Source organism: Oncorhynchus mykiss, chromosome 23 (assembly GCF_013265735.2).
Source record: "Oncorhynchus mykiss isolate Arlee chromosome 23, USDA_OmykA_1.1, whole genome shotgun sequence".
Classification (NCBI taxonomy): Eukaryota; Metazoa; Chordata; class Actinopteri; order Salmoniformes; family Salmonidae; genus Oncorhynchus; species Oncorhynchus mykiss.
The window spans coordinates 9,161,322-9,187,092 of record NC_048587.1 but is presented as its reverse complement, the minus strand read 5'-3'; the positions used below and the strand labels follow the sequence as shown (position 1 = coordinate 9,187,092).

At 45.0% G+C, this 25,771-nt stretch overlaps 2 protein-coding genes across 3 annotated transcripts in view; one reads left to right on the top strand and one right to left on the bottom strand.

Moving 5' to 3' along the window:
* The window catches only part of LOC110532938 (serine/threonine-protein phosphatase 2A 55 kDa regulatory subunit B delta isoform), a 29,651-nt gene extending 22,244 nt beyond the window's left edge, over positions 1-7,407 (top strand). Inside the window, exons 8-10 of one of the 2 annotated variants that reach the window (XM_036960049.1) lie at positions 1,129-1,298; positions 3,023-3,114; positions 6,084-7,407. In XM_036960049.1, the coding sequence (XP_036815944.1) occupies positions 1,129-1,298; positions 3,023-3,114; positions 6,084-6,363 (542 nt within the window). In that variant the 3' untranslated portion in view covers positions 6,364-7,407. The remainder of the gene's footprint in view (positions 1-1,128; positions 1,299-3,022; positions 3,115-6,083) is intronic. The other variant, XM_036960050.1, reaches the window with a different exon arrangement.
* Positions 7,408-12,695: 5,288 nt separating this feature from the next.
* LOC118943850 (BCL2/adenovirus E1B 19 kDa protein-interacting protein 3-like) lies at positions 12,696-25,487 on the bottom strand. Its single transcript, XM_036960036.1, has 6 exons — positions 24,988-25,487; positions 23,656-24,064; positions 23,234-23,309; positions 22,831-22,937; positions 20,651-20,800; positions 12,696-14,274 (listed from the first exon to the last, which is right to left on the bottom strand). Exons 1-6 carry the CDS (start codon positions 25,028-25,030, stop codon positions 14,226-14,228), a joined length of 834 nt encoding a protein of 277 aa, XP_036815931.1. The 5' UTR covers positions 25,031-25,487; the 3' UTR covers positions 12,696-14,225.
* Between the last annotated feature and the right edge of the window lie 284 nt (positions 25,488-25,771).

Sequence of the window (25,771 nt, the reverse complement as noted above, 5' to 3'; positions counted from 1 at the left end):
GTGGGTTAACTGGTCTAGGAACAGTGGGTTAACAGTTAACTGGTTAACTGGCCTAGGAACAGGCCAGTCTAGGAACAGGGGGTTAACTGGTCTAGGAACAGGTCTAGGAACAGTGGGTTAACTGGTCTAGGAACAGTGGGTTAATTGGTCTAGGAACAGTGGGTTAACTGGTCTAGGAACAGTGGGTTAACTGGTCTAGGAACAGTGGGTTAACTGGTCTAGGAACAGTGGGTTAACTGGTCTAGGAACAGTGGGTTAACTGGCCTAGGAACAGTGGGTTAACTGGTCTATGAACAGTGGGTTAACTGGCCTAGGAACAGTGGGTTAACTGGCCTAGGAACAGTGGGTTAACTGGTCTAGGAACAGTGGGTTAACTGGTCTAGGAACAGTGGGTTAACTGGCCTAGGAACAGTGGGTTAACTGGTCTAGGAACAGTGGGTTAACTGGTCTAGGAACAGTGGGTTAACTGGTCTAGGAACAGGTGGGTTAACTGGTCTAGGAACAGTGGGTTAACTGGCCTAGGAACAGTGAGTTAACTGGCCTAGGAACAGTGGGTTAAACTGCCTGTTCAAGGGCAGAACGACAGATTTGTACCTTGTCAGCTCGGGGTGTTTGAACTTGCAACCTTCCGGTTACTAGTCCAACACTCTAACCACTAGGCTACCCTGCCGTAACTTACAGAATGATGTAATCCGTGTAGTACCCTATTAAATGCAGCTATAATATGTTGTAAGACTCTTCATGAACATGAATGATTCCTCTTGATTAATTTATCATGTAATGATTCTTCAGTTGAATGACAGTTAAGCTCATACATGGTTATAACAAGTTATAAAGTTATAAAGCTATATACCTGCAGGCTTTAGGTAAAGTGTAACCTCCTGTCTGTCTTCTAGGAGCTAGATGCAGGCTTGTTTTTGATACTAACGTTGTCCTGTGTGCCTCAGTTGGTAGATCATGGTGCTTGCAATGCCAGGATTGACTCTTTAATCACCAGGGTCACACATACAATAACATGTCTGCATGCATGACTTTAAGTCACTTGAGATAAAAGCATCTGCTAACTGGCCAAGACGTTGCTGTTTTGATGAACTGATTTGGAAAGGTTTGTGTTTATTTGTTTCTCAGTCTTCGAGGAGCCAGAGGACCCTAGCAGCCGGTCCTTCTTCTCCGAGATCATCTCCTCAATATCGGATGTGAAGTTCAGCCACAGCGGCCGTTACATGATGACCAGAGACTACCTGTCAGTCAAGGTGTGGGATCTGAACATGGAAAACCGGCCTGTGGAGACCTATCAGGTACTGACTGGAACTTTACCTGTAGAGACTTACCAGGTACTGACTTTACCGGTAGAGACCTGCCTGTAGAGACCTACCAGGTACTGACTTTACCTGTAGAGACCTGCCTGTAGAGACCTACCAGGTACTGACTTTAACTTTACCTGTAGAGACCTGCCTGTAGAGACCTACCAGGTACTGACTGGAACTTTACCTGTAGAGACTTACCAGGTACTGACTTTAACTTTACCTGTAGAGACTTACCAGGTACTGACTGGAACTTTACCTGTAGAGACCTATCAGGTACTGACTAGAACTTTACCTGTTGAGACTTACCAGGTACTGACTGGAACTTTACCTGTAGAGACCTACCAGGTACTGACTGGACCTTTACCCGTAGAGACCTACCAGGTACTGACTGGAACATTACCTGTAGAGACTTACCAGGTACTGACTGGAACTTTACCTGTAGAGACTTACCAGGTACTGACTAGAACTTTACCTGTAGAGACCTACCAGGTACTGACTGGAACTTTACCTGTAGAGACTTACCAGGTACTGACTTTAACTTTACCTGTAGATACCTGCCTGTAGAGACCTGCCTGTAGAGACCTACCAGGTACTGACTAGAACTTTACCTGTAGAGACTTACCAGGTACTGACTGGAACTTTACCTGTAGAGACTTACCAGGTACTGACTGGAACTTTACCCGTAGAGACCTACCAGGTACTGACTGGAACTTTACCTGTAGAGACCTACCTGTCGAGACCTGCCATATTCCTCTGGCTATAGAGCACTGTGTTGTGTAGTAGTATGTTTTTATCACAGTTTGAATGAATTGCAGTGGTATGAAAACAGACAGAAACAAAATGTATAGTGAACAAAGATATAAACCCAACATGCAACAATTTCAACACTTTTACAGTTCATTTAAGGAAATCAGTCAATTGAAATAAATCCAATGGGCCCTGATCTATAGATTTCACATGACTGGGCAGGGGCGCAGCCATGGATGGGCCTGGGAGGGCATAGGCCCACCCACTGGGGAGCCAGGTCCAGCTAGTCAGAATGACTTTTTTCCTCACAAGGGCTTTATTACAGACATAAATACTCCTCAGTTTCATCAGCTGTCTGGGTAGCTGGTCTCAGACGATCCCACAGGTGAAGAAGCCGGATGTTGAGATCCTGGGTTGGCGTGGTTACATGTGGCCTGCTGTTGTGAGGCCGGTTGGACGTACTGCCAAATTCTCTAAACCGATGTTGGAACATTCGATTCTCTGACAACAGCTCTAGTGTACATACCTGCAGTCAGCATGCCAATTGCACGCTCCCTCAAAACTTTGTGTTGGATGACAAAACTGCACATTTTAGTGACCTTTTATTGTCCCCAGCACAAGGTTCACCTGTGTAATGATCCTGTTTAATCAACATCTTCCTATATACCACACCTGTCAGGTGGATAGATTATCTTGACAAAGGACAAACGCTCACTAATGGGGATGTTAGTGCAACAACATTTGAGAAAAATAAGCTTTGGAACATTTCTAGGATATTTTATTTCAGTTCGTGAAACATGGGACCAACACTTTACATGTTGCATTTTATATTTTTGTTCAGTGTATGTATATGTTATTTAGTTAAATCTTTAAAATTCTTGTCTCAGGAATGAAAGACAAATTCTTCCTAAAGGCCAAATAAATGAACTGATCCGAACTGTTTTAAATGTGTTTTATATTTTGTATAGGTGCACGAGTACCTCCGTAGCAAGCTCTGCTCGCTGTATGAAAACGACTGCATCTTCGACAAGTTCGAGTGCTGCTGGAACGGTGCTGACAGGTACCGCAAACCAACCGACACGGAACTTTAGAATCAGTTTGAAAGTTCGGTCTCATAAATGGACCCGCAACACACAAATAACAAACACCTGTATGTACACAAAGCCCAGGATCACCTGACACCATTCATTCCTATGTGAAGATAAAATAGTCGGTTAAGATGGCGTCTCATGGAGACGTGACATGGCGCCGTTTGGGCTACTCCAGGAAGTGATGTTGCAGGCTAGCTCAGTGTTGCCTCCTCATTGAGTAACTCTAGTTTAAGGCTGACCAGGGTACTGCAGGCTGCCATTAGGAACTAAAATATCCTTCACTTCTGTGTGTGATTTTTTTAAATAATCGGTTCAAGGACATACATCTGTTGTGTTAGAAGCGATTATTAATACCATGATTGTCATCTAAACATTTTATTTACACTAAGATTGATCACAAAGATTGACGTTTTTCCATAATGTGTTCTGTTTTCTGAGAACAATGCCTGCAGTACCGCAGTCGGCTTTGTATTTCCGTGGTTTCAATGAGAAGGGGCAGTCGTTTTCCCCTGATTACAATTCAGACCTGCAATTGACTTCCAAGCAAAGATGACTCTACAACATTACCCTTCTAGAACCATGATGACGTTACAACATTACCCTTCTAGAACCATGATGACGTTACAACATTACTCTTCTAGAACCATGATGACGTTACAACATTACCCTTCTAGAACCATGATGACGTTACAACATTACCCTTCTAGAACCATGATGACGTTACAACATTACCCTTCTAGAACCATGATGACGTTACAACATTACTCTTCTAGAACCACGATGACGTTACAACATTACTCTTCTAGAACCATGATGACATTACAACATTACTCTTCTAGAACCATGATGACATTACAACATTACCCTTCTAGAACCATGATGACGTTACAACATTACCCTTCTAGTACCATGATGACATTACAACATTACCCTTCTAGAACCATGATGACATTACAACATTACCCTTCTAGAACCATGATGACATTACAACATTACCCTTCTAGAACCATGATGACGTTACAACATTACCCTTCTAGAACCACGATGACGTTACAACATTACCCTTCTAGTACCATGATGACATTACAACATTACCCTTCTAGAACCATGATGACGTTACAACATTACCCTTCTAGAACCATGATGGCGTTACAACATTACCCATCTAGAACCACGATGACGTTACATTGCCCATCTAGAACCATGATGACGCTACAACATTACCCTTCTAGAACCATGATGACGTTACAACATTACCCTTCTAGAACCATGATGACGTTACAACATTACCCATCTAGAACCACGATGACGTTACAACATTACCCTTCTAGAACCATGATGACGTTACAACATTACCCTTCTAGAACCACGATGACGTTACAACATTACCCTTCTAGAACCATGATGACGTTACAACATTACCCTTCTAGAACCACGATGACGTTACAACATTACCCTTCTAGAACCATGATGACGCTACAACATTACCCTTCTAGAACCACGATGACGTTACAACATTACTCTTCTAGAACCATGATGACGTTACAACATTACTCTTCTAGAACCATGATGACATTACAACATTACCCTTCTAGAACCATGATGACGCTACAACATTACCCTTCTAGAACCATGATGACGTTACAACATTACTCTTCTAGAACCATGATGACATTACAACATTACTCTTCTAGAACCATGATGACATTACAACATTACCCTTCTAGAACCATGATGACGCTACAACATTACCCTTCTAGAACCATGATGACGTTACAACATTACTCTTCTAGAACCATGATGACATTACAACATTACCCTTCTAGAACCATGATGACGCTACAACATTACTCTTCTAGTACCATGATGACATTACAACATTACCCTTCTAGAACCATGATGACGTTACAACATTACTCTTCTAGAACCATGATGACGTTACAACATTACTCTTCTAGAACCATGATGACATTACAACATTACCCTTCTAGAACCATGATGACGCTACAACATTACCCTTCTAGAACCATGATGACGTTACAACATTACTCTTCTAGAACCATGATGACATTACAGCATTACCCTTCTAGAACCATGATGACGCTACAACATTACCCTTCTAGAACCATGATGACGTTACAACATTACCCTTCTAGAACCATGATGACGTTACAACATTACCCTTCTAGAACCATGATGACGTTACAACATTACCCTTCTAGAACCACGATGACGTTACAACATTACCCTTCTAGAACCATGATGACGCTACAACATTACCCTTCTAGAACCATGATGACGCTACAACATTACCCTTCTAGAACCATGATGACGTTACAACATTACCCTTCTAGAACCATGATGACGTTACAACATTACCCTTCTAGAACCATGATGACGTTACAACATTACCCTTCTAGAACCATGATGACGTTACAACATTACCCTTCTAGAACCATGATGACGCTACAACATTACCCTTCTAGAACCATGATGACGTTACAACATTACCCTTCTAGAACCATGATGACGTTACAACATTACCCTTCTAGAACCATGATGACGTTACAACATTACCCTTCTAGAACCATGATGACGCTACAACATTACCCTTCTAGAACCATGATGACGTTACAACATTACCCTTCTAGAACCATAATGACGTTACAACATTACCCTTCTAGAACCACGATGACGTTACAACATTACTCTTACCCCTTTGATGGGTTGTTTGCTTTACACTAGATAAATAAATGCAAATGTAAATTCTTTATCTAGTATTTTTGTCCAGCAGCAAATTTCTATTTCATAATAGGTCTTATCTTGTCTTAGTACATGGTATTTATATTGCGCTTTTAAAGGACCCAAAATCACTTTGCAACTGTAGACATTTTTGGGACGTGCAAATTCACCTTGTTTTGCTGTTCCTCCTCCCCAGTGCCATCATGACGGGCTCGTACAACAACTTCTTCCGGATGTTTGACCGGAACACGCGGCGGGACGTCACGCTGGAGGCCTCTAGGGAGAACAGTAAACCTCGGGCCATCCTGAAGGCTCGCAAGGTGTCCACCGGGGGGAAGAGGAAGAAGGACGAGATCAGCGTAGACAGTCTGGACTTCAACAAGAAGATCCTGCACACCGCGTGGCACCCAAAGGAGAACGTCATCGCTGTCGCCGCCACCAACAACCTCTACATATTCCAGGACAAGATCAACTAAACTTAAACACCCCCAGTCCCCCCCACCACCCCCCCGAAACTGTTCCGACCCTCCCCGAACCCAGCCATCATACCTACCTACCGCGAATGGACAGAAATCTTGTACGTTGTATAGGTAAAGAATAGTTGATAAATCTGTTTAAAGAAACAACAGCAGCCTTGTCTGTCCTCCCTAATGATGAAGAAATGTGATGCGCTTGTTTCGTTGTGTAGCCAGCCAGCCAGACGCCTGGTCGCCTGGTCGCCTGCTGGAGTCAGACGGCCTGTTTCTTTAAGAGTCTGAGGTGTTGGTTGGTTGGTTTGCGTCCTGTCTCGTTGCGAGGGCAGACACAGGCAGGCAGGAGCCCCAGGTCTGACTCTGGACAGACTAGCCCGGGCCTGACTGCGGCAGAAACATCGATGGGACAGCGGCTCAACAAAGAGGCCCAAAAAAATGTCAGTTTAAAGTTTAGTGTATTTATTTAAAAGTCTGAGCCTTGTTTTACTTCCTATGATTCGACGACACATTATGGAATAAGGAGGAAAGATGTGTTGGAAGTCAGAATGAGATATTAGTCTCTTAACTGTAAATCTGGGCCTTGGAAGAAACTGAAATGAAATTAGCTTAAATAAAGTAAGGTTGCAAATTCCCAGGTAACTTTCCCGAAAAATCCCAAGGTTTTCCAGAAATCCCATTTGGAAGATTCCCAGAATCGGAAAAAGGAATGAGCAGGAAATGATCGGGGAATCCTGCCAACTAGGATGCTGGGAAAGTTAGGGGAAATGTTGCAGCCTTACTGATAACATTCCTCCTCCCTGGCCGACTCTCTCAGGCCTCCTCCGTGTTGGACCTTGTTAAGCTCTTCAACACAGGTCTCCATGTTTGGTCAGTGGACAATTGTTTTTGGTTATTTTTTTTTAAAAGTTTTTGTTTATTATTATTTTTTTTAGTTTTTATCCTTCTTTTTTCTTCTTCTCATGTATAATAACATTTTACTCATTGACTGTATCTATATAACCACACCGTCTGGTGTCAACCACTTAATAAAAGTAACGAAAACCACAACGACGCGTTTTTTCACATTCTGAAATGAATCTGGGTTTATTCTGTTCTACTTCTGCGTGTCATTTGGTAGATGTGGACAGTCAACCTACTGGCCACAAAATGCCTTTTCTAAGGCACCTGATTCTCTGTTATTAGGCAGCTCACTACTGGAACTTGTGAGAATCCTGTTATTGGCTCTTGTCAGTATTTTTATTTTTTTATTTAACTAGGCAAGTCAGTTAAGAACAAATTCTTATTAACAATGACGGTCTAGGAACAGTGGGTTAACTGCCTTGTTCATGGGCAGAACGACAGATTTGTACCTTTCGGTTACTGGCCCAAAGCTCTAACCACCAGGCTACCTGGCTCTAACCACTAGGCTACCTGGCTCTAACCACCAGGCTACCTGCTCTAACCACTAGGCTACCTGGCTCTAACCACCAGGCTACCTGGCTCTAACCACCAGGCTACCTGGCTCTAACCACCAGGCTACCTGCTCTAACCACTAGGCTACCTGGCTCTAACCACCAGGCTACCTGGCTCTAACCACTAGGCTACCTGGCTCTAACCACCAGGCTACCTGGCTCTAACCACTAGGCTACCTGGCTCTAACCACCAGGCTACCTGGCTCTAACCACCAGGCTACCTGCTCTAACCACTAGGCTACCTGGCTCTAACCACCAGGCTACCTGGCTCTAACCACCAGGCTACCTGGCTCTAACCACCAGGCTACCTGACTCTAACCACTAGGCTACCTGGCTCTAACCACCAGGCTACCTGGCTCTAACCACTAGGCTACCTGGCTCTAACCACCAGGCTACCTGCTCTAACCACTAGGTTACCTGCTCTAACCACTAGGCTACCTGGTTCTAACCACTAGGCTACCTGGTTCTAACCACTAGGCTACCTGGCTCTAACCAGTAGGCTACCTGGTTCTAACCACTAGGCTACCTGGTTCTAACCACTAGGCTACCTGGTTCTAACCACTAGGCTACCTGGCTCTAACCACTAGGCTACCTCCTCTAACCACTAGGCTACCTGCTCTAACCACCAGGCTACCTGGCTCTAACCAGTAGGCTACCTGGTTCTAACCACTAGGCTACCTGGTTCTAACCACTAGGCTACCTGCTCTAACCACTAGGCTACCTGCTCTAACCACTAGGCTACCTGGTTCTAACCACTAGGCTACCTGGTTCTAACCACTAGGCTACCTGCTCTAACCACTAGGCTACCTGGTTCTAACCACTAGGCTACCTGCTCTAACCACTAGGCTACCTGCTCTAACCACTAGGCTACCTGCTCTAACCACTAGGCTACCTGCTCTAACCACTAGGCTACCTGGTTCTAACCAGTAGGCTACCTGGTTCTAAGCACTAGGCTACCTGCTGTAACCACTAGGCTACCTGCTCTAACCACTAGGCTACCTGCTCTAACCACTAGGTTACCTGGTTCTAACCACTAGGCTACCTGCTCTAACCAGTAGGATACCTGCTCTAACCCCTAGGCTACCTGCTCTAACCACTAGGCTACCTGGTTCTAACCACTAGGCTACCTGCTCTAACCAGTAGGATACCTGCTGTAACCACTAGGCTACCTGCTCTAACCACTAGGCTACCTGGTTCTAACCACTAGGCTACCTGGCCCTAACCACTAGGCTACCTGGCTCTAACCACTAGGCTACCTGGCTCTAACCACTAGGCTACCTGGTTCTAACCACTAGGCTACCTGGTTCTAACCACTAGGCTACCTGCTCTAACCACTAGGCTGCCTGCTCAAACCATTAGTCTACCTGGCTCTAACCACTAGGCTACCTGCTCTAACCACTAGGCTACCTGCTCTAACCACTAGGCTACCTGGTTCTAACCACTAGGCTTCCTGGCTCTAACCACTAGGCTACCTGGTTCTAACCACTAGGCTACCTGGTTCTAACCACTAGGCTACCTGGTTCTAACCACCAGGCTAACTGCTCTAACCACTAGGCTGCCTGCTCAAACCATTAGTCTACCTGGCTCTAACCACTAGGCTACCTGGCTCTAACCACTAGGCTACCTGCTCTAACCACTAGGCTACCTGGTTCTAACCACTAGGCTACCTGGTTCTAACCACTAGGCTACCTGGTTCTAACCACTAGGCTACCTGGTTCTAACCACTAGGCTACCTGGTTCTAACCACTAGGCTACCTGGTTCTAACCACTAGGCTACCTGGTTCTAACCACTAGGCTACCTGGCTCTAACCACTAGGCTACCTGGTTCTAATCACTAGGCTACCTGCTCTAACCACTAGGCTACCTGCTCTAACCACTAGGCTACCTGGTTCTAACCACTAGGCTACCTGGTTCTAACCACTAGGCTACCTGCTCTAACCACTAGGCTACCTGGTTCTAACCACTAGGCTACCTGCTCTAACCACTAGGCTACCTGCTCTAACCACTAGGCTACCTGCTCTAACCACTAGGCTACCTGCTCTAACCACTAGGCTACCTGGTTCTAACCAGTAGGCTACCTGGTTCTAAGCACTAGGCTACCTGCTGTAACCACTAGGCTACCTGCTCTAACCACTAGGCTACCTGCTCTAACCACTAGGTTACCTGGTTCTAACCACTAGGCTACCTGCTCTAACCAGTAGGATACCTGCTCTAACCCCTAGGCTACCTGCTCTAACCACTAGGCTACCTGGTTCTAACCACTAGGCTACCTGCTCTAACCACTAGGCTACCTGCTCTAACCACTAGGCTACCTGGTTCTAACCACTAGGCTACCTGCTCTAACCAGTAGGATACCTGCTGTAACCACTAGGCTACCTGCTCTAACCACTAGGCTACCTGGTTCTAACCACTAGGCTACCTGGCCCTAACCACTAGGCTACCTGGCTCTAACCACTAGGCTACCTGGCTCTAACCACTAGGCTACCTGGTTCTAACCACTAGGCTACCTGGTTCTAACCACTAGGCTACCTGCTCTAACCACTAGGCTGCCTGCTCAAACCATTAGTCTACCTGGCTCTAACCACTAGGCTACCTGCTCTAACCACTAGGCTACCTGCTCTAACCACTAGGCTACCTGGTTCTAACCACTAGGCTTCCTGGCTCTAACCACTAGGCTACCTGGTTCTAACCACTAGGCTACCTGGTTCTAACCACTAGGCTACCTGGTTCTAACCACCAGGCTAACTGCTCTAACCACTAGGCTGCCTGCTCAAACCATTAGTCTACCTGGCTCTAACCACTAGGCTACCTGGCTCTAACCACTAGGCTACCTGCTCTAACCACTAGGCTACCTGGTTCTAACCACTAGGCTACCTGGTTCTAACCACTAGGCTACCTGGTTCTAACCACTAGGCTACCTGGTTCTAACCACTAGGCTACCTGGTTCTAACCACTAGGCTACCTGGTTCTAACCACTAGGCTACCTGGTTCTAACCACTAGGCTACCTGGCTCTAACCACTAGGCTACCTGGTTCTAATCACTAGGCTACCTGGTTCTAACCACTAGGCTACCTGGTTCTAACCACCAGGCTAACTGCTCTAACCACTAGGCTGCCTGCTCAAACCATTAGTCTACCTGGCTCTAACCACTAGGCTACCTGGCTCTAACCACTAGGCTACCTGCTCTAACCACTAGGCTACCTGGTTCTAACCAGTAGGCTACCTGGTTCTAACCACTAGGCTACCTGGTTCTAACCACTAGGCTACCTGGTTCTAACCACTAGGCTACCTGGCTCTAACCACTAGGCTACCTGGTTCTAATCACTAGGCTACCTGGTTCTAATCACTAGGCTACCTGGTTCTAACCACTAGGCTACCTGGTTCTAACCACTAGGCTACCTGGTTCTAACCACTAGGCTACCTGGTTCTAACCACTAGGCTACCTGGTTCTAACCACTAGGCTACCTGGTTCTAACCACTAGGCTACCTGGTTCTAACCACTAGGCTACCTGGTTCTAACCACTAGGCTGCCTGCTCTAACCACTAGGCTACCTGCTCTAACCACTAGGCTACCTGCTCTAACCACTAGGCTATCTTATTGACAATGACGTCCTAGGAACAGTGGGTTAAACTGCCTTGTTCAGGGGCAGAACAACAGATTTTTACCTTTCGGTTACTGGCCCAACGCCTGCCGTATTGTTATCTTAGATCCTGATACTCTACATTGTAGTCCAGTAAGACAGGATGTCTTTAAGAAGGTTTCTACATCCTGAATCTCTGGAGGAGGAAACCCCCGGTGATGCCCGCTGCACGTTTCGACTGTACCAACCAGGTTTTAAGTTGTGTAATAGCATCCTATATGTTCTACAGAAGACTACTGTCCTTTTTTAAAACGTTTTTGCTTGAATGGGTTTGTTGTCCTGTCTGAACTCTGGTACAGTCAGGATCCTGTCTGAACTCTGGTACAGTCAGGATCCTGCGGTCGGTCTGTGGTGGAGGAGAGATGCTTTACTGTCGTGTCTCTACTATCCAGACATCATCCTTTCCTTCAGCTGTACTGATCTGTAACAACTGACCAGATGAAAGCCAGCTTCATGGTGAGACCTGTCTCGTCTTCTCTAATCAGTGTAGATGAGAGGAGACTAGGAGAGGACCGATTATTAAGACGATTGGGAGAGCCATAGATCGTTCCTGTCCAACTGGATGTGCAGGCGTGGCGTTTCATCAACCAATGGTTGCTTGCCACGTCATCGACTGTGCAGTAGGGCAACAAATTGCTATATATGATGTGGTTAGCCGATATGTTAAATACCTATCCAGGCGTTGTAAAAAATCTGGCATTTGTCTGCAATGTTGTCGGGCAGGAACTCGACCAGAGAGTCCCAACAACTGCTGAGTGCCCTGCCTTCCTCCAGACTTAAGCTGGCCAGCAGTCGTTCAGTCATCTCCGGAGGAACCTGGACCTCCATGAAGAAACCAGGGTACTTGTTATTGTACACCCAGTATACAATATCCCCCAGCAATATACAATGGTCTGAAATCACTGAGAGAATATTCTAAGGTTTAAAAGTACAACATGGTATCGTTGCGATGCTCTTTAAATCAGGAACTAGTCGGGGGGAATTACAGTCTTCTGTTGAATGATCATGGTTCCTTGTGTTATAATGCTAACATTGTGGAAATGTATTCATCTGTTTGGTTATTTGTGATGGGAGTTAGAGTTTACTTGTTGGCATGGTAGGGGGACACGTTTGAAATATCCATTTGGTATGAATGACCCATTCACTGTTGGGGAAAAGGCAATTTTAGGAAAATGTATTGACTGACATTTTGGATAATCACGTTTTCGTTGTACGGTTTTCCAGAAACGAGCACAGAGGTGGATATTTTTATGATTCAACCATTTTATTTTTCAGATACAATTCCAACTGTTCATACAAAACAGTTTTACAAATTCACATAGACACTTGACATGTTGACCAGCTCTACAAGACATGCAGAAACAGATTGGTAATGCCTTTTCAAGGCATAACTCAGGAAAGCCTCTGTTGCTCTCTTCATTCTTAGAACAAAAAAATACTGAAGCATTCTGGATACTGAGATTTCGTATTTAATTAGGAGTGAAGTATAAGTAAGGCAAAAATAAAAGATTTCTAAATTCCCTCATGATTACAAGTGTGAAAGTCTATATTTTCCCCTAAAATATTTGATATGGGGATGTGTGGTCTTATGCAGTCGTGGTAGAAAAGCTGTTTTAGTGTATTTCAAATGGTCACGTAGACCATTAACATGCCACCGACCATTAAAACACTTCCGGTTTACATAGTGCCACATCTAATGTACAATTCTACCCATACACATGCATATTCAGTGAACGGGACACCTTGTTGTCACAGAAAACAACCCTGAGTGAAAAAATAACACCAATAAACTGAAAGGTGCCGACAGAACCAAAACCCCGACGCTCCCGTTCGACCTAATCTGGGATCTAATGGAAGATGCTCCGTACATTCATTCTCCTTCTACTTCCTCAAACACTTTTCAAGGTTGATCTATTTCAAACCTTTTTCATTTCTCCTGAAACCTTGTTTTATTATTAAAGCCCTTCATGATCCATGAGAAGGATCCGGGTCAGAAATAACATTTCGGTTGAATGTCTTGATCCCTTTTTCCCCCCAAAACCAAGGACATTCTGATAAAACAAGCAACAGCTCCCTAAAATACAACGTCCAGCTTTCTTGTCTGACCCACTCCCTTTTCTTCTCCGTACATATCTCAACGCTGAGAAATTCACAATGCTTTTCTGTATCATCACCTTCTTACTGTAATGTCATTACCTCAAAAGTCTTCTACTACAAAAAAATGTCTCAACTCGGAGCAAGATAAAATGGCTTGAAAATGACTGACAGTGAACGCTAGCTAGCTAGCTAGCCGTTGACAACGATGGCTCTTAAAAGGTTGATTATAAGATGGCCCCCCCTACCCAGAGATCGTCCAGTGAGATGGAGGAGGAACACCGGGTTCTACTTTCCAGTGGAGCAGGGTTATTTAAAAAGCAGCTCTGGGAACTAAAGGAAAAGCCAACAGTATTCACAGGGGTACAATACAGATACAGGCAGGGTGGACTGCTCACCGCCAGGGGAAAACAAAAAGGAAGTGTGTCCCAAATGGAACCCTATACCCTATGTAGTGCACTACTTTTAACCAGAGCCATTAGAGATCTGGTCAAAAGTAGTGCACTATGTAGGGAATAGGGTGCCATTTTGAGCCATGTATTTGAGTGGAGTTGGGGGACACATGACAGATGTTGCCTATCTGTATCTAATAAGCGAACCACTTCAAAGCTAGCAGCAGTGGAAGGTAACGGTGTTGGAGCCTAAAAAACATGTTGTTCCAGTCCAGTGGAGTGTCCCTTTAGAAGGTACTGGTCACTGAGGTACTTAGACGTCTCCCAATGTACACCCTGAGGACAAAGGGGAAAGAACATCAACATACTAGTATAGTTTTGTACATATGTTGTCAGTTTTATTTTGTGCAACTTGGTAAACATGCTAAGTTTCTCCCCCCCCCCCCCCCCCCCCCCCCCCCACACTTATTTTTGTCATTTAGAGTTTCTTGAAAATCAGCAAGGCATTCTTCAGATGTTTCACTCTACAGTCCCCAGTGTATTTTATTATTTTATTTATTAGGATCACCCAATGGGCTGCTGCTGAGGCAGGGTCTGCTCTTCCTGGGGTCCAAACAGGAAACTACACATAAAACACACAGTGTAGTCATTTAGCAGACGTTCCCATCCAGAGAGACCCACAGCACTACATTACAGTGTAGTCATTTAGCAGACGTTCCCATCCAGAGAGACCCACAGCGCTACATTACAGTGTAGTCATTTAGCAGACGTTCCCATCCAGAGAGACCCACAGCGCTACATTACAGTGTAGTCATTTAGCAGACGTTCCCATCCAGAGAGACCCACAGCGCTACATTACAGTGTAGTCATTTAGCAGACGTTCCCATCCAGAGAGACCCACAGCACTACATTACAGTGTAGTCATTTAGCAGACGTTCCCATCCAGAGAGACCCACAGCACTACATTACAGTGTAGTCATTTAGCAGACGTTCCCATCCAGAGAGACCCACAGCGCTACATTACAGTGTAGTCATTTAGCAGACGTTCCCATCCAGAGAGACCCACAGCGCTACATTACAGTGTAGTCATTTAGCAGACGTTCCCATCCAGAGACCCACAGCGCTACATTACAGTGTAGTCATTTAGCAGACGTTCCCATCCAGAGAGACCCACAGCACTACATTACAGTGTAGTCATTTAGCAGACGTTCCCATCCAGAGAGACCCACAGCACTACATTACAGTGTAGTCATTTAGTAGATGTTCCCATCCAGAGAGACCCACAGCACTACATTACAGTGTAGTCATTTAGCAGACGTTCCCATCCAGAGAGACCCACAGCACTACATTACAGTGTAGTCATTTAGCAGACGTTCCCATCCAGAGAGACCCACAGCACTACATTACAGTGTAGTCATTTAGCAGACGTTCCCATCCAGAGAGACCCACAGCACTACATTACAGTGTAGTCATTTAGCAGACGTTCCCATCCAGAGAGACCCACAGCGCTACATTACAGTGTAGTCATTTAGCAGACGTTCCCATCCAGAGAGACCCACAGCACTACATTACAGTGTAGTCATTTAGCAGACGTTCCCATCCAGAGAGACCCACAGCACTACATTACAGTGTAGTCATTTAGCAGACGTTCCCATCCAGAGAGACCCACAGCACTACATTACAGTGTAGTCATTTAGCAGACGTTCCCATCCAGAGAGACACACAGCGCTACATTACAGTGTAGTCATTTAGCAGACGTTCCCATCCAGAGAGACCCACAGCACTACATTACAGTGTAGTCATTTAGCAGACGTTCCCATCCAGAGAGACCCACAGCACTACATTACAGTGTAGTCATTTAGCAGACGTTCCCATCCAGAGAGACCCACAGCACTACATTACAGTGTAGTCATTTAGCAGACGTTCCCATCCAGAGAGACCCACAGCACTACATTACAGTGTAGTCATTTAGCAGACGTTCCCATCCAGAGAGACCCACAGCACTACATTACAGTGTAGTCATTTAGCAGACGTTCCCATCCAGAGAGACCCACAGCACTACATTACAGTGTAGTCATTTAGCAGACGTTCCCATCCAGAGAGACCCACAGCACTACATTACAGTGTAGTCATTTAGCAGACGTTCCCATCCAGAGAGACCCACAGCCCTACATTACAGTGTAGTCATTTAGCAGACGTTCCCATCCAGAGAGACCAACAGCACTACATTACAGTGTAGTCATTTAGCAGACGTTCCCATCCAGAGAGACCCACAGCACTACATTACAGTGTAGTCATTTAGCAGACGTTCCCATCCAGAGAGACCCACAGCGCTACATTACAGTGTAGTCATTTAGCAGACTTTCCCATCCAGAGAGACCCACAGCGCATTCATCTCAAGATAGCCAGGTGACACAACCAGGCATCACAGTCGTATCACCAACCATGTATCACAGTCATATCCCAACCACATACAGTTGAAGTCGGAAGTTTACATACACCTTAGGCAACTACATTTAAACTCAGTTTTTTCTCAATTCCTGATATTTAATCCTAGTACAAATTCCCTGTTTTAGGTCAGTTAGGATCACCACTTTATATTAAGAATGTGAAATGTCAGAATAATAGTAGATAATTATTTATTTCAGCTTTTATTTCTTTCATCACATTCCCAGTGGGTCAGGAGTTTACATACACTCAATTAGTATTTGGTAGCATTGCCTTTACATTTTTTTACTTAGGTCAAACGTTTCGAATAGCTTTCCACAAGCCTCCCACAACAAGTTGGGTGAATTTTGGCCCATTCCTCCTAACAGAGCTGGTGTAACTGAGTCAGGTTTGTAGGCCTCCTTTCTTGCACACACTTTTTCAGCTCTGCCCACACATTTTCTATAGGATTGAGGTCAGGGCTTTGTGATGGCCACTCCAATACCTTGACTTTGTTGTCCTTAAGCCATTTTGCCACAACTTTGGAAGTATGCTTGGGGTCATTGTCCATTTGGAGGACCCATTTGAAACCAAGCTTTAACTTCCTGACTGACGTCTGGAGATGTTGCTTCAATATATCCACGTAATTTTCCTCCCTCATGTAGCCATCTATTTTGTGAAGTGCTCCTGCAGCAAAGCACCCCCACAACATGATGCTGCCACCCCCATGCTTCAGGGTTGGGATGGTGTTCTTCAGCTTGCAAGCCTCCCTCTTTTTCCTCCATACATAACATAACGATGGTCATTATGGCCAAACAGTTCTATTTTTGTTTCATCAGACCAGAGGACATTTCTCCAAAAAGTACGATCTTTGTCCCCATGTGCAGTTGCAAACCGTAGTCTGGCTTTTTTATGGCAGTTTTGGAGCAGTGGCTTCTTCCTTGCTGAGCAGCCTTTCAGGTTATGTCAATATAGGACCCGTTTTACTGTGGATATAGATACTTTTGTACCTGTTTCCTCCAGCATCTTCACAAGGTCCTTTGCTGTTGTTCTGGTATTGATTTACACTTTTCGCACCAAAGTACATTCATCTCTAGGAGACAGAATGCGTCTCCTTCCTGAGCGGTATGGCAGCTGTGTGGTCCCATGGTGTTTATACTTGCGTACTATTGTTTGTTCAGATGAACGTGGTACCTTCAGGCGTTTGGAAATTGCTCCCAAGGATGAACCAGACTGGTGGAGGTCTCCAATTTTTTTTCTGAGGTATTGGCTGATTTCTTTTGATTGTCCCATGATGTCAAGCAAAGAGGCACTGAGTTTGAAGGTAGGCCTTGAAATACATCCACAGGTACACCTCCAATTGACCCAAATTATGTCAATTAGCCTATCAGAAGCTTCTAAAGCCATGACATTTTCTGGAATTTTTTTAATCATCTGTTTGTAAACAATTGTTGGAAAAATGACTTGTCATGCACAAGGTATATGTTCTAACCGACCTGCCAAAACTATAGTTTGTTAACAAGAAATGTGTGAAGTGGTTGAAAAACAAGTTTTAATGACTCCAACCTAAGTGTTTGTAAACCTCCGACTTCAACTGTATCACAGTTGTATCCCCAACCACGTATCACCACGTATCACATACATAAATCAATGCAAAATGCATTAAAATGCCTGTCTCGGGCCTACTGGGTGGCACAGTGGTTAAGGGCGCTGTACTGCAGCGCCAGCTGTGCCACCAGAGAATCTGGGTTCACGCTCAGGCTCTGTCGCAACCGGCTGCGACCGGGAGGTCCGTGGGGCGACGCACAATTGGCCTAGCGTCGTCCGGGTTAGGGAGGGTTTGGCCGGTAGGGATATCCTTGTCTCATTGCGCACCAGTGACCCCTGTGGCGGGCCGGGCGCAGTGCGTGCTAACCAAGGTTGCCAGGTGCACGGTGTTTCCTCCGACACATTGGTGCGGCTGGCTTCCGGGTTGGATGCGCGCTGTGTTAAGAAGCAGTGCGGCTGGTTGGGTTGTGTATCGGAGGACGCATGTCTTTCGACCTTCGTCTCTCCCGAGCCCATACGGGAGTTGTAGCGATGAGACAAGATAGTAGCTACTAAACAATTGGATACCACAAAATTGGGGAGAAAAAGGGGTAAAATTCAACAACAACAAAAAATTATAATAATAAAAAATAAATAAATGCCTGTCTCTTCACAGCAAGGTGTTATTTAATCTGGTTTATGAACCTGGTTTTATTGCCAGCTTGAGTTACCTGCAGCAGGTAGCCTAGCAGGTAGCCTAGTTAGAGCAGGTAGCCTAGTGGTTAGAGCAGGTAGCCTAGTGGTTAGAGCAGGTAGCCTAGTGGTTAGAGCAGGTAGCCTAGTGGTTAGAGAAGGTAGCCTAGTGGTTATTGCAGGTAGCCTAGTGGTTAGAGCAGGTAGCCTAGTGGTTAGAGCAGGTAACCTAGTGGTTAGAGCAGGTAGCCTAGTGGTTAGAGCAGGTAGCCTAGTGGTTAGAGAAGGTAGCCTAGTGGTTAGAGCAGGTAGCCTAGTGGTTAGAGAAGGTAGCCTAGTGGTTAAGCGCATTGGGCTTAAGGTTGCTAGATCGAAAGGTTGCTAGATCGAATCTCTGAGCTGACAAGGTAAAAAAAATATATATATTGGTCGTTCTGCCCCTGAACAGCCAGTTAACCCACTGTTCCTAGGCCAGTTAACCCACTGTTCCTAGGCCAGTTAACCCACTGTTCCTAGGCCAGTTAACCCACTGTTCCTAGGCCAGTTAACCCACTGTTCCTAGGCCAGTTAACCCACTGTTCCTAGGCCAGTTAACCCACTGTTCCTAGGCCAGTTAACCCACTGTTCCTAGGCCAGTTAACCCACTGTTCCTACACCAGTTAACCCACTGTTCCTAGACCAGTTAACCCACTGTTCCTAGACCAGTTAACCCACTGTTCCTAGACCAGTTAACCCACTGTTCCTAGACCAGTTAACCCACTGTTCCTAGACCAGTTAACCCACTGTTCCTAGACCAGTTAACCCACTGTTCCTAGACCAGTTAACCCACTGTTCCTAGACCAGTTAACCCACTGTTCCTAGACCAGTTAACCCACTGTTCCTAGACCAGTTAACCCACTGTTCCTAGGCCATCGTTGTAAATAAGAATTAGATCTTAACTGACTTAAATAAAGGTTAGATAAATATTGGGTGACAGACTTCCATGTAGTCATGTCTCTATTTAATACTGTGTGTTTCCCAGCCTCTGTTCTGGACCTGGGGACTGTGAAGAGATATCTGGTTGCATGTCTTGTGTTGTACAGATGAGTGTCTGAACTGTGAAGAGATCTCTGGTTGCATGTCTTGTGTTGTACCGATGAGTGTCTGAACTGTGAAGAGATCTCTGGTTGCATGTCTTAAGTTGTACCGATGAGTGTCTGAACTGTGAAGAGATCTCTGGTTGCATGTCTTGTGTTGTACAGATGAGTGTCTGAACTGTGAAGAGATCTCTGGTTGCATGTCTTAAGTTGTACCGATGAGTGTCTGAACTGTGTTGCCAACTGCTTAAACAGACAGTTCTGTACCTTCAACACCTCGCACGAAGACCAATAGTGATGCAGTCAAACTCTCCTCAACTTTGAGCCAGGAGAGATTGACATTCTCCCTCCGTATACACAGTGCCTTAAAGGCTCACAGCTCAAACTCTGGCGACTGAAGTGGATCAACTATTCCATTCTTCCCACAGTGAGGTGCGACCAGAAAACGTAAGGCATCTGATCTGGGGCCTTAGCAGCACAGCTAAAACACACATCTGCTAGAATGCAGCTCTAGTCAACTCTGTGTGTGTGTGTGTGTGTGTGTAGATATAGTTGATGATAAAAAAATACTGTTATATAAAAATACTGTAGTATAGCCTTCTAATTCTACTTAGATTAAGATCACATTATTGGTGAAGGGCGCAATGGCATCGAGGACCTGATACCAACACCCCCCCACCGGTTGCCAGCTCACTTCCCAACAGATTCTTCCCATCAGACCCGGGATTCGAACTGGCCACCGGTTGCTGGCTCGCCTCTAACCACTAGGCTACCTGCTGCCCCTGGTATCTATGGTGGAGATGAGACAAAATAGTATACTGATCACCAGACTAGATTTGTGTTGCTATAATCTCTCTACAGAGTGCAGATTATATCCCATACAAACACACAAGAGACCTATTTCACTTTCTGCTCTTTTACCCTTTACAAATAATACATTCTTCATAATTAGCTTTTATTTTCTAAATGTTTTTAAAATCAGAACTCACCCCAGACCGATGGCCAGTACGTGGGATATGAGCAGAGAAGGAAGGAAAAGTTTGAGGAACTCTGCAGAGAAGATCCCTCCGTTCTTCATGACGCTGGTGTTTCTGATGCTGAGAGGGTTGATACGTTTGGGATGCTTCAGAACAAACTCCCTGCATTTAAAAGACAAGAGAGAACATTACAATGTCCCTGGAAGTGGTTTGGGGAAGCTTCAGAACAAACTCCCTGCACCCAAAAGACAAGAGAGCACATTACAATGTCCCTGGAAGTGGTTTAGGATGCTTCAGAACAAACCCCCTGCACCCAAAAGACAAGAGAGCACATTACAATGTCCCTGGAAGTGGTTTGGGTAGAAAGGAATATCAAGTTCTGTTCTATATCATTCTATAATAGCATAGAATTGTATATACAGTGCCTTGCGAAAGTATTCGGCCCCCTTGAACTTTGCGACCTTTTGCCACATTTCAGGCTTCAAACATAAAGATATAAAACTGTATTTTTTTGTGAAGAATCAACAACAAGTGGGACACAATCATGAAGTGGAACGACATTTATTGGATATTTCAAACTTTTTTAACAAATCAAAAACTGAAAAATTGGGCGTGCTAAATTATTCAGCCCCCTTAAGTTAATACTTTGTAGCGCCACCTTTTGCTGCGATTACAGCTGTAAGTCGCTTGGGGTATGTCTCTATCAGTTTTGCAAATCGAGAGACTGAAATGTTTTCCCATTCCTCCTTGCAAAACAGCTCGAGCTCAGTGAGGTTGGATGGAGAGCATTTGTGAACAGCAGTTTTCAGTTCTTTCCACAGATTCTCGATTGGATTCAGGTCTGGACTTTGACTTGGCCATTCTAACACCTGGATATGTTTATTTTTGAACCATTCCATTGTAGATTTAGCTTTATGTTTTGGATCGTCTTGTTGGAAGACAAATCTCCGTCCCAGTCTCAGGTCTTTTGCAGACTCCATCAGGTTCTTCCAGAATGGTCCTGTATTTGGCTCCATCCATCTTCCCATCAATTTTAACCATCTTCCCTGTCCCTGCTGAAGAAAGGCAGGCCCAAACCATGATGCTGCCACCACCATGTTTGACAGTGGGGATGGGTGTGTTCAGGGTGATGAGCTGTGTTGCTTTTACGCCAACCATAACGTTTTGCATTGTTGCCAAAAAGTTCAATTTTGGTTTCATCTGACCAGAGCACCTTCTTCCACATGTTTGGTGTGTCTCCCAGGTGGCTTGTGGCAAACTTTAAACGACACTTTTTATGGATATCTTTAAGAAATGGCTTTCTTCTTGCCACTCTTCCATAAAGGCCAGATTTGTGCAATATACGACTGATTGTTGTCCTATGGACAGAGTCTCCCACCTCAGCTGTAGATCTCTGCAGTTCATCCAGAGTGATCATGGGCCTCTTGGCTGCATCTCTGATCAGTCTTCTCCTTGTATGAGCTGAAAGTTTAGAGGGACGGCCAGGTCTTGGTAGATTTGCAGTGGTCTGATACTCCTTCCATTTCAATATTATTGCCTGCACAGTGCTCCTTGGGATGTTTAAAGCTTGGGAAATATTTTTGTATCCAAATCCGGCTTTAAACTTCTTCACAACAGTATCTCGGACCTGCCTGGTGTGTTCCTTGTTCTTCATGATGCTCTCTGCGCTTTTAACGGACCTCTGAGACTATCACAGTGCAGGTGCATTTATACGGAGACTTGATTACACACAGGTGGATTGTATTTATCATCATTAGTCATTTAGGTCAACATTGGATCATTCAGAGATCCTCACTGAACTTCTGGAGAGAGTTTGCTGCACTGAAAGTAAAGGGGCTGAATAATTTTGTACGCCCAATTTTTCAGTTTTTGATTTGTTAAAAAAGTTTGAAATATCCAATAAATGTCGTTCCACTTCATGATTGTGTCCCACTTGTTGTTGATTCTTCACCAAAAAATACAGTTTTATATCTTTATGTTTGAAGCCTGAAATGTGGCAAAAGGTCGCCAAGTTCAAGGGGGCCGAATACTTTCGCAAGGCACTGTAAATTGTATTCAATTCAATGATATTCTATTGTTTTCTATTACAAACTGGGCTGAGCAGAACTGAATTGGAAACACATATAATAGATATGACCCGTCTGTCTGGGATACTGAGGGGAATATATTGAGGGGGGGGGGGGGGTACTAACTTGCGTTGAATGTTCTCAGGTCTACTGGACCAGTCCCAGATCCAGTCTGCGTTCTTCTTCATCAGGTTCTCCACTTCACGTCTCCGTTCTAGGTAGTCTTCTTCAGACTGGAACAGAATATATATATTTTTTAAACAACTTTATTTGTTAATTTGTTACAACGGGGAAAAACTGCTCTTCTGCTCTGCTCTCAACCTCTGAGTGGAAAAACTAGGAATGTAAAAAACAATATATTGCAGAATTAGAAATATTAGGTTATAACTTTTTTTTGTTTTTGTTTTCTAACCCTTGAAACCACCCTGCTGTGCCTCACCAACTACTTAGAGATTAGTGCCCCACACAGAGTTTAATAGAATGATATTATATTTCATCTCTATGGTGACCCTGGATAAGGGCTCCAAACCTGTGAGCTGTTCTTCTCTCCTGAGCTGTGCACTTCTGAGCCACGGCGGAGCAAAGGAGTCTGGGGTCTCGGAGGACTGAGTGGGGGGGGGGGGGGTGGGGGCGGGGGACACACAGCGGAAGAGAGAGACTACATAAGTATTGGGGAAGAGCCCTCTTGACAGATCTCTTGTGTTTCCATCATGACAAGCTTCATCTATTAAATCTGATCTAGAATGTACAGAGGCACTCATGCAGATGGTGGATAGGAGGTCAGAGGTCACTATAGTACCTACTGTGCTATAACTCTAGTGAATGACAGTGTCTCTTATCTCTTAGTCCTTTGTGTTCAGATAGCTAATCAGTATAAAACGAATCCAAAATGTTGTCCTGATCAGTCATGTGATGGTCTATATGGCATGTGATTGGTGAGAGGAGAGACACCTGTCACAGGGAACACTGCCCCTGGAGCTGCTTCTTCCTGACTCGTGCTGGGCGTCTAACAACATCTTCTCCAAGTCCACCCCTCCCTGGACTGAGCCAGACGCAGACCCTGACCCAGGAATCAGGTCACCTCCCTGGGTAGAGGCAGAGAGAGACCCAGGCAGGACCGACGCAGAGGTAGACCCAGCCATCAGGTCTCCACCATGGACTGAGGCAGAGGCACCTAACCCAGAGCCTGGTAGCTCAGTGGCAGAGCCTGGTAGCTCAGTGGCAGAGCCTGGTAGCTCCGTGGCAGAGCCTGGTACCTCAGTGGCAGAGCCTGGTACCTGCTCTTCCTCCACACCAGCAGCCCCATGTGCTGGTGAGCCAGCACTGTTGCCATTGTTAAAGTGCAGCTCCACCCAGGAACCTTAGAAGAAAACATAAACATGACAAAATGGTGCAGAACATTGAGACATAGTTGATAAAAGGCCAGTCATAAAGCAGGTATTAACAGGCTGCGTGTGCTGTGGGAGTGGTTGAGGAGGTGTGTTTAGCCTAGATAGCGTGGCACAGTCAGCCATCGCTAAATGTTTTGTTCTTTAAATAACACCTGCTCAGTGCCCATGACAGTACGTGCCCCCCTTATTGCTCAATGGTCCCTGTCCTCTGCCCACATTTTCCTTCCTGTGTGTATCCAATAGGAAAGCGAAGTGTTCAGCCCCGCCCTTCCACTTTATAGGCTGGCTATCCAATAGGAAAGCGTCGTGTTCAGCCCCTCCCCTTTATAGGCTGGCTATCCAATAGGAAAGCGACGTGTTCAGCCCCTCCCCGTTATTACATAACGGAGAAACACACAACAGGTGGATGGGCAGAATCATCTGGTTTGTTGTGTTTCTTATCGTAGCTGAATTGAACAATGCCAAACATAGACATCATTACAGCATTGAGAATACGTCATTCAGAACACTGCGCTAAAGTCAATATCGACTTTACATCAGCTAGCTGACAATGTTATTATAGGCCTGCCCTATAGCCCAACGTTACCTATCCTACTGTCTGATCTGTCTAATGTAGGACAGCCAGGCAACACGAGGAATGTTTACATGGCCGCTGAATTACTACCACCTGCTGAAGAAACATTGTTGTCCTACAATGTAGCAAAAAAACTAATATCTGTGTCTCCTCGGCGCAACACTGTTTCACCATAATAATATGATGTACAATGACGTAGGCTACATGTCTCAGGAAGACGATACAGCATGGCATCCTGAATATACTGCGATCATACGGTCCGTTGTTTTCACATTATGCAACATGCCATTATAGACTACGAGACAGCAATTAACTTACCCTGCAAATTTTCCTCGATGACACTTTGTTTGTCTTCCGTCATGTTGGTAAATAAGGGACGCAATGCGTATTTGATTGACTCCCCCTTTGCGTCGCGATCGTTCCGAGTCAAACGTCCTAAATATTTGGAAGAATCCTGTAATTACAAATCCGAATGTAGACAATATTATTCTGATGCCTCTGAATTGGGAGAAAGGTTTAGATCGAGTGCAGACCATTCAGGAAAGCACTAGGCTACCAGAACAATAACAACAAGCATGTGACTAAACTTGGCCAGCTGTGTGGCCTACACGGGTTTGCCCCATGAATATCAAATCTGGTCCCTTATCACTCACTGGTGTATTCATTAGTCGAATTCCGTTGCGAAACGTTTTGTAAAGGAAACAGTTTCAAAGAAAACGAGAGTTTCTATTGGACAAATTCAGGTAGATCCTTCCCCGTTCGTTCCGTTTGCTCTGTGCATTTGCTTCCGTTTGGTTCCTAGAGTAAACGGTAAACGGTTTCTATTGCAAAACGTTGCCAGATGAAACGTTTTCCTGTGTGAAGCAACTCTCTGGGCTGTTGACCGAAATTAACGCTTCGTGTGATTGGTCCAGAAAATACTAGACGCGGTAGAGCTACATGTAAACAAACACGAGCGTGCGTATTTAGGCATAAATAGCCTGATGTGATTGCTGTTATTGTATCATAATACCGGTATGCATGAGCTTTCTAGGAAACATGCTGACAACACTGGCAGGTGTTTCCTCCATCCATAAAGTTAGGCTGCAACACATGAAGAAAC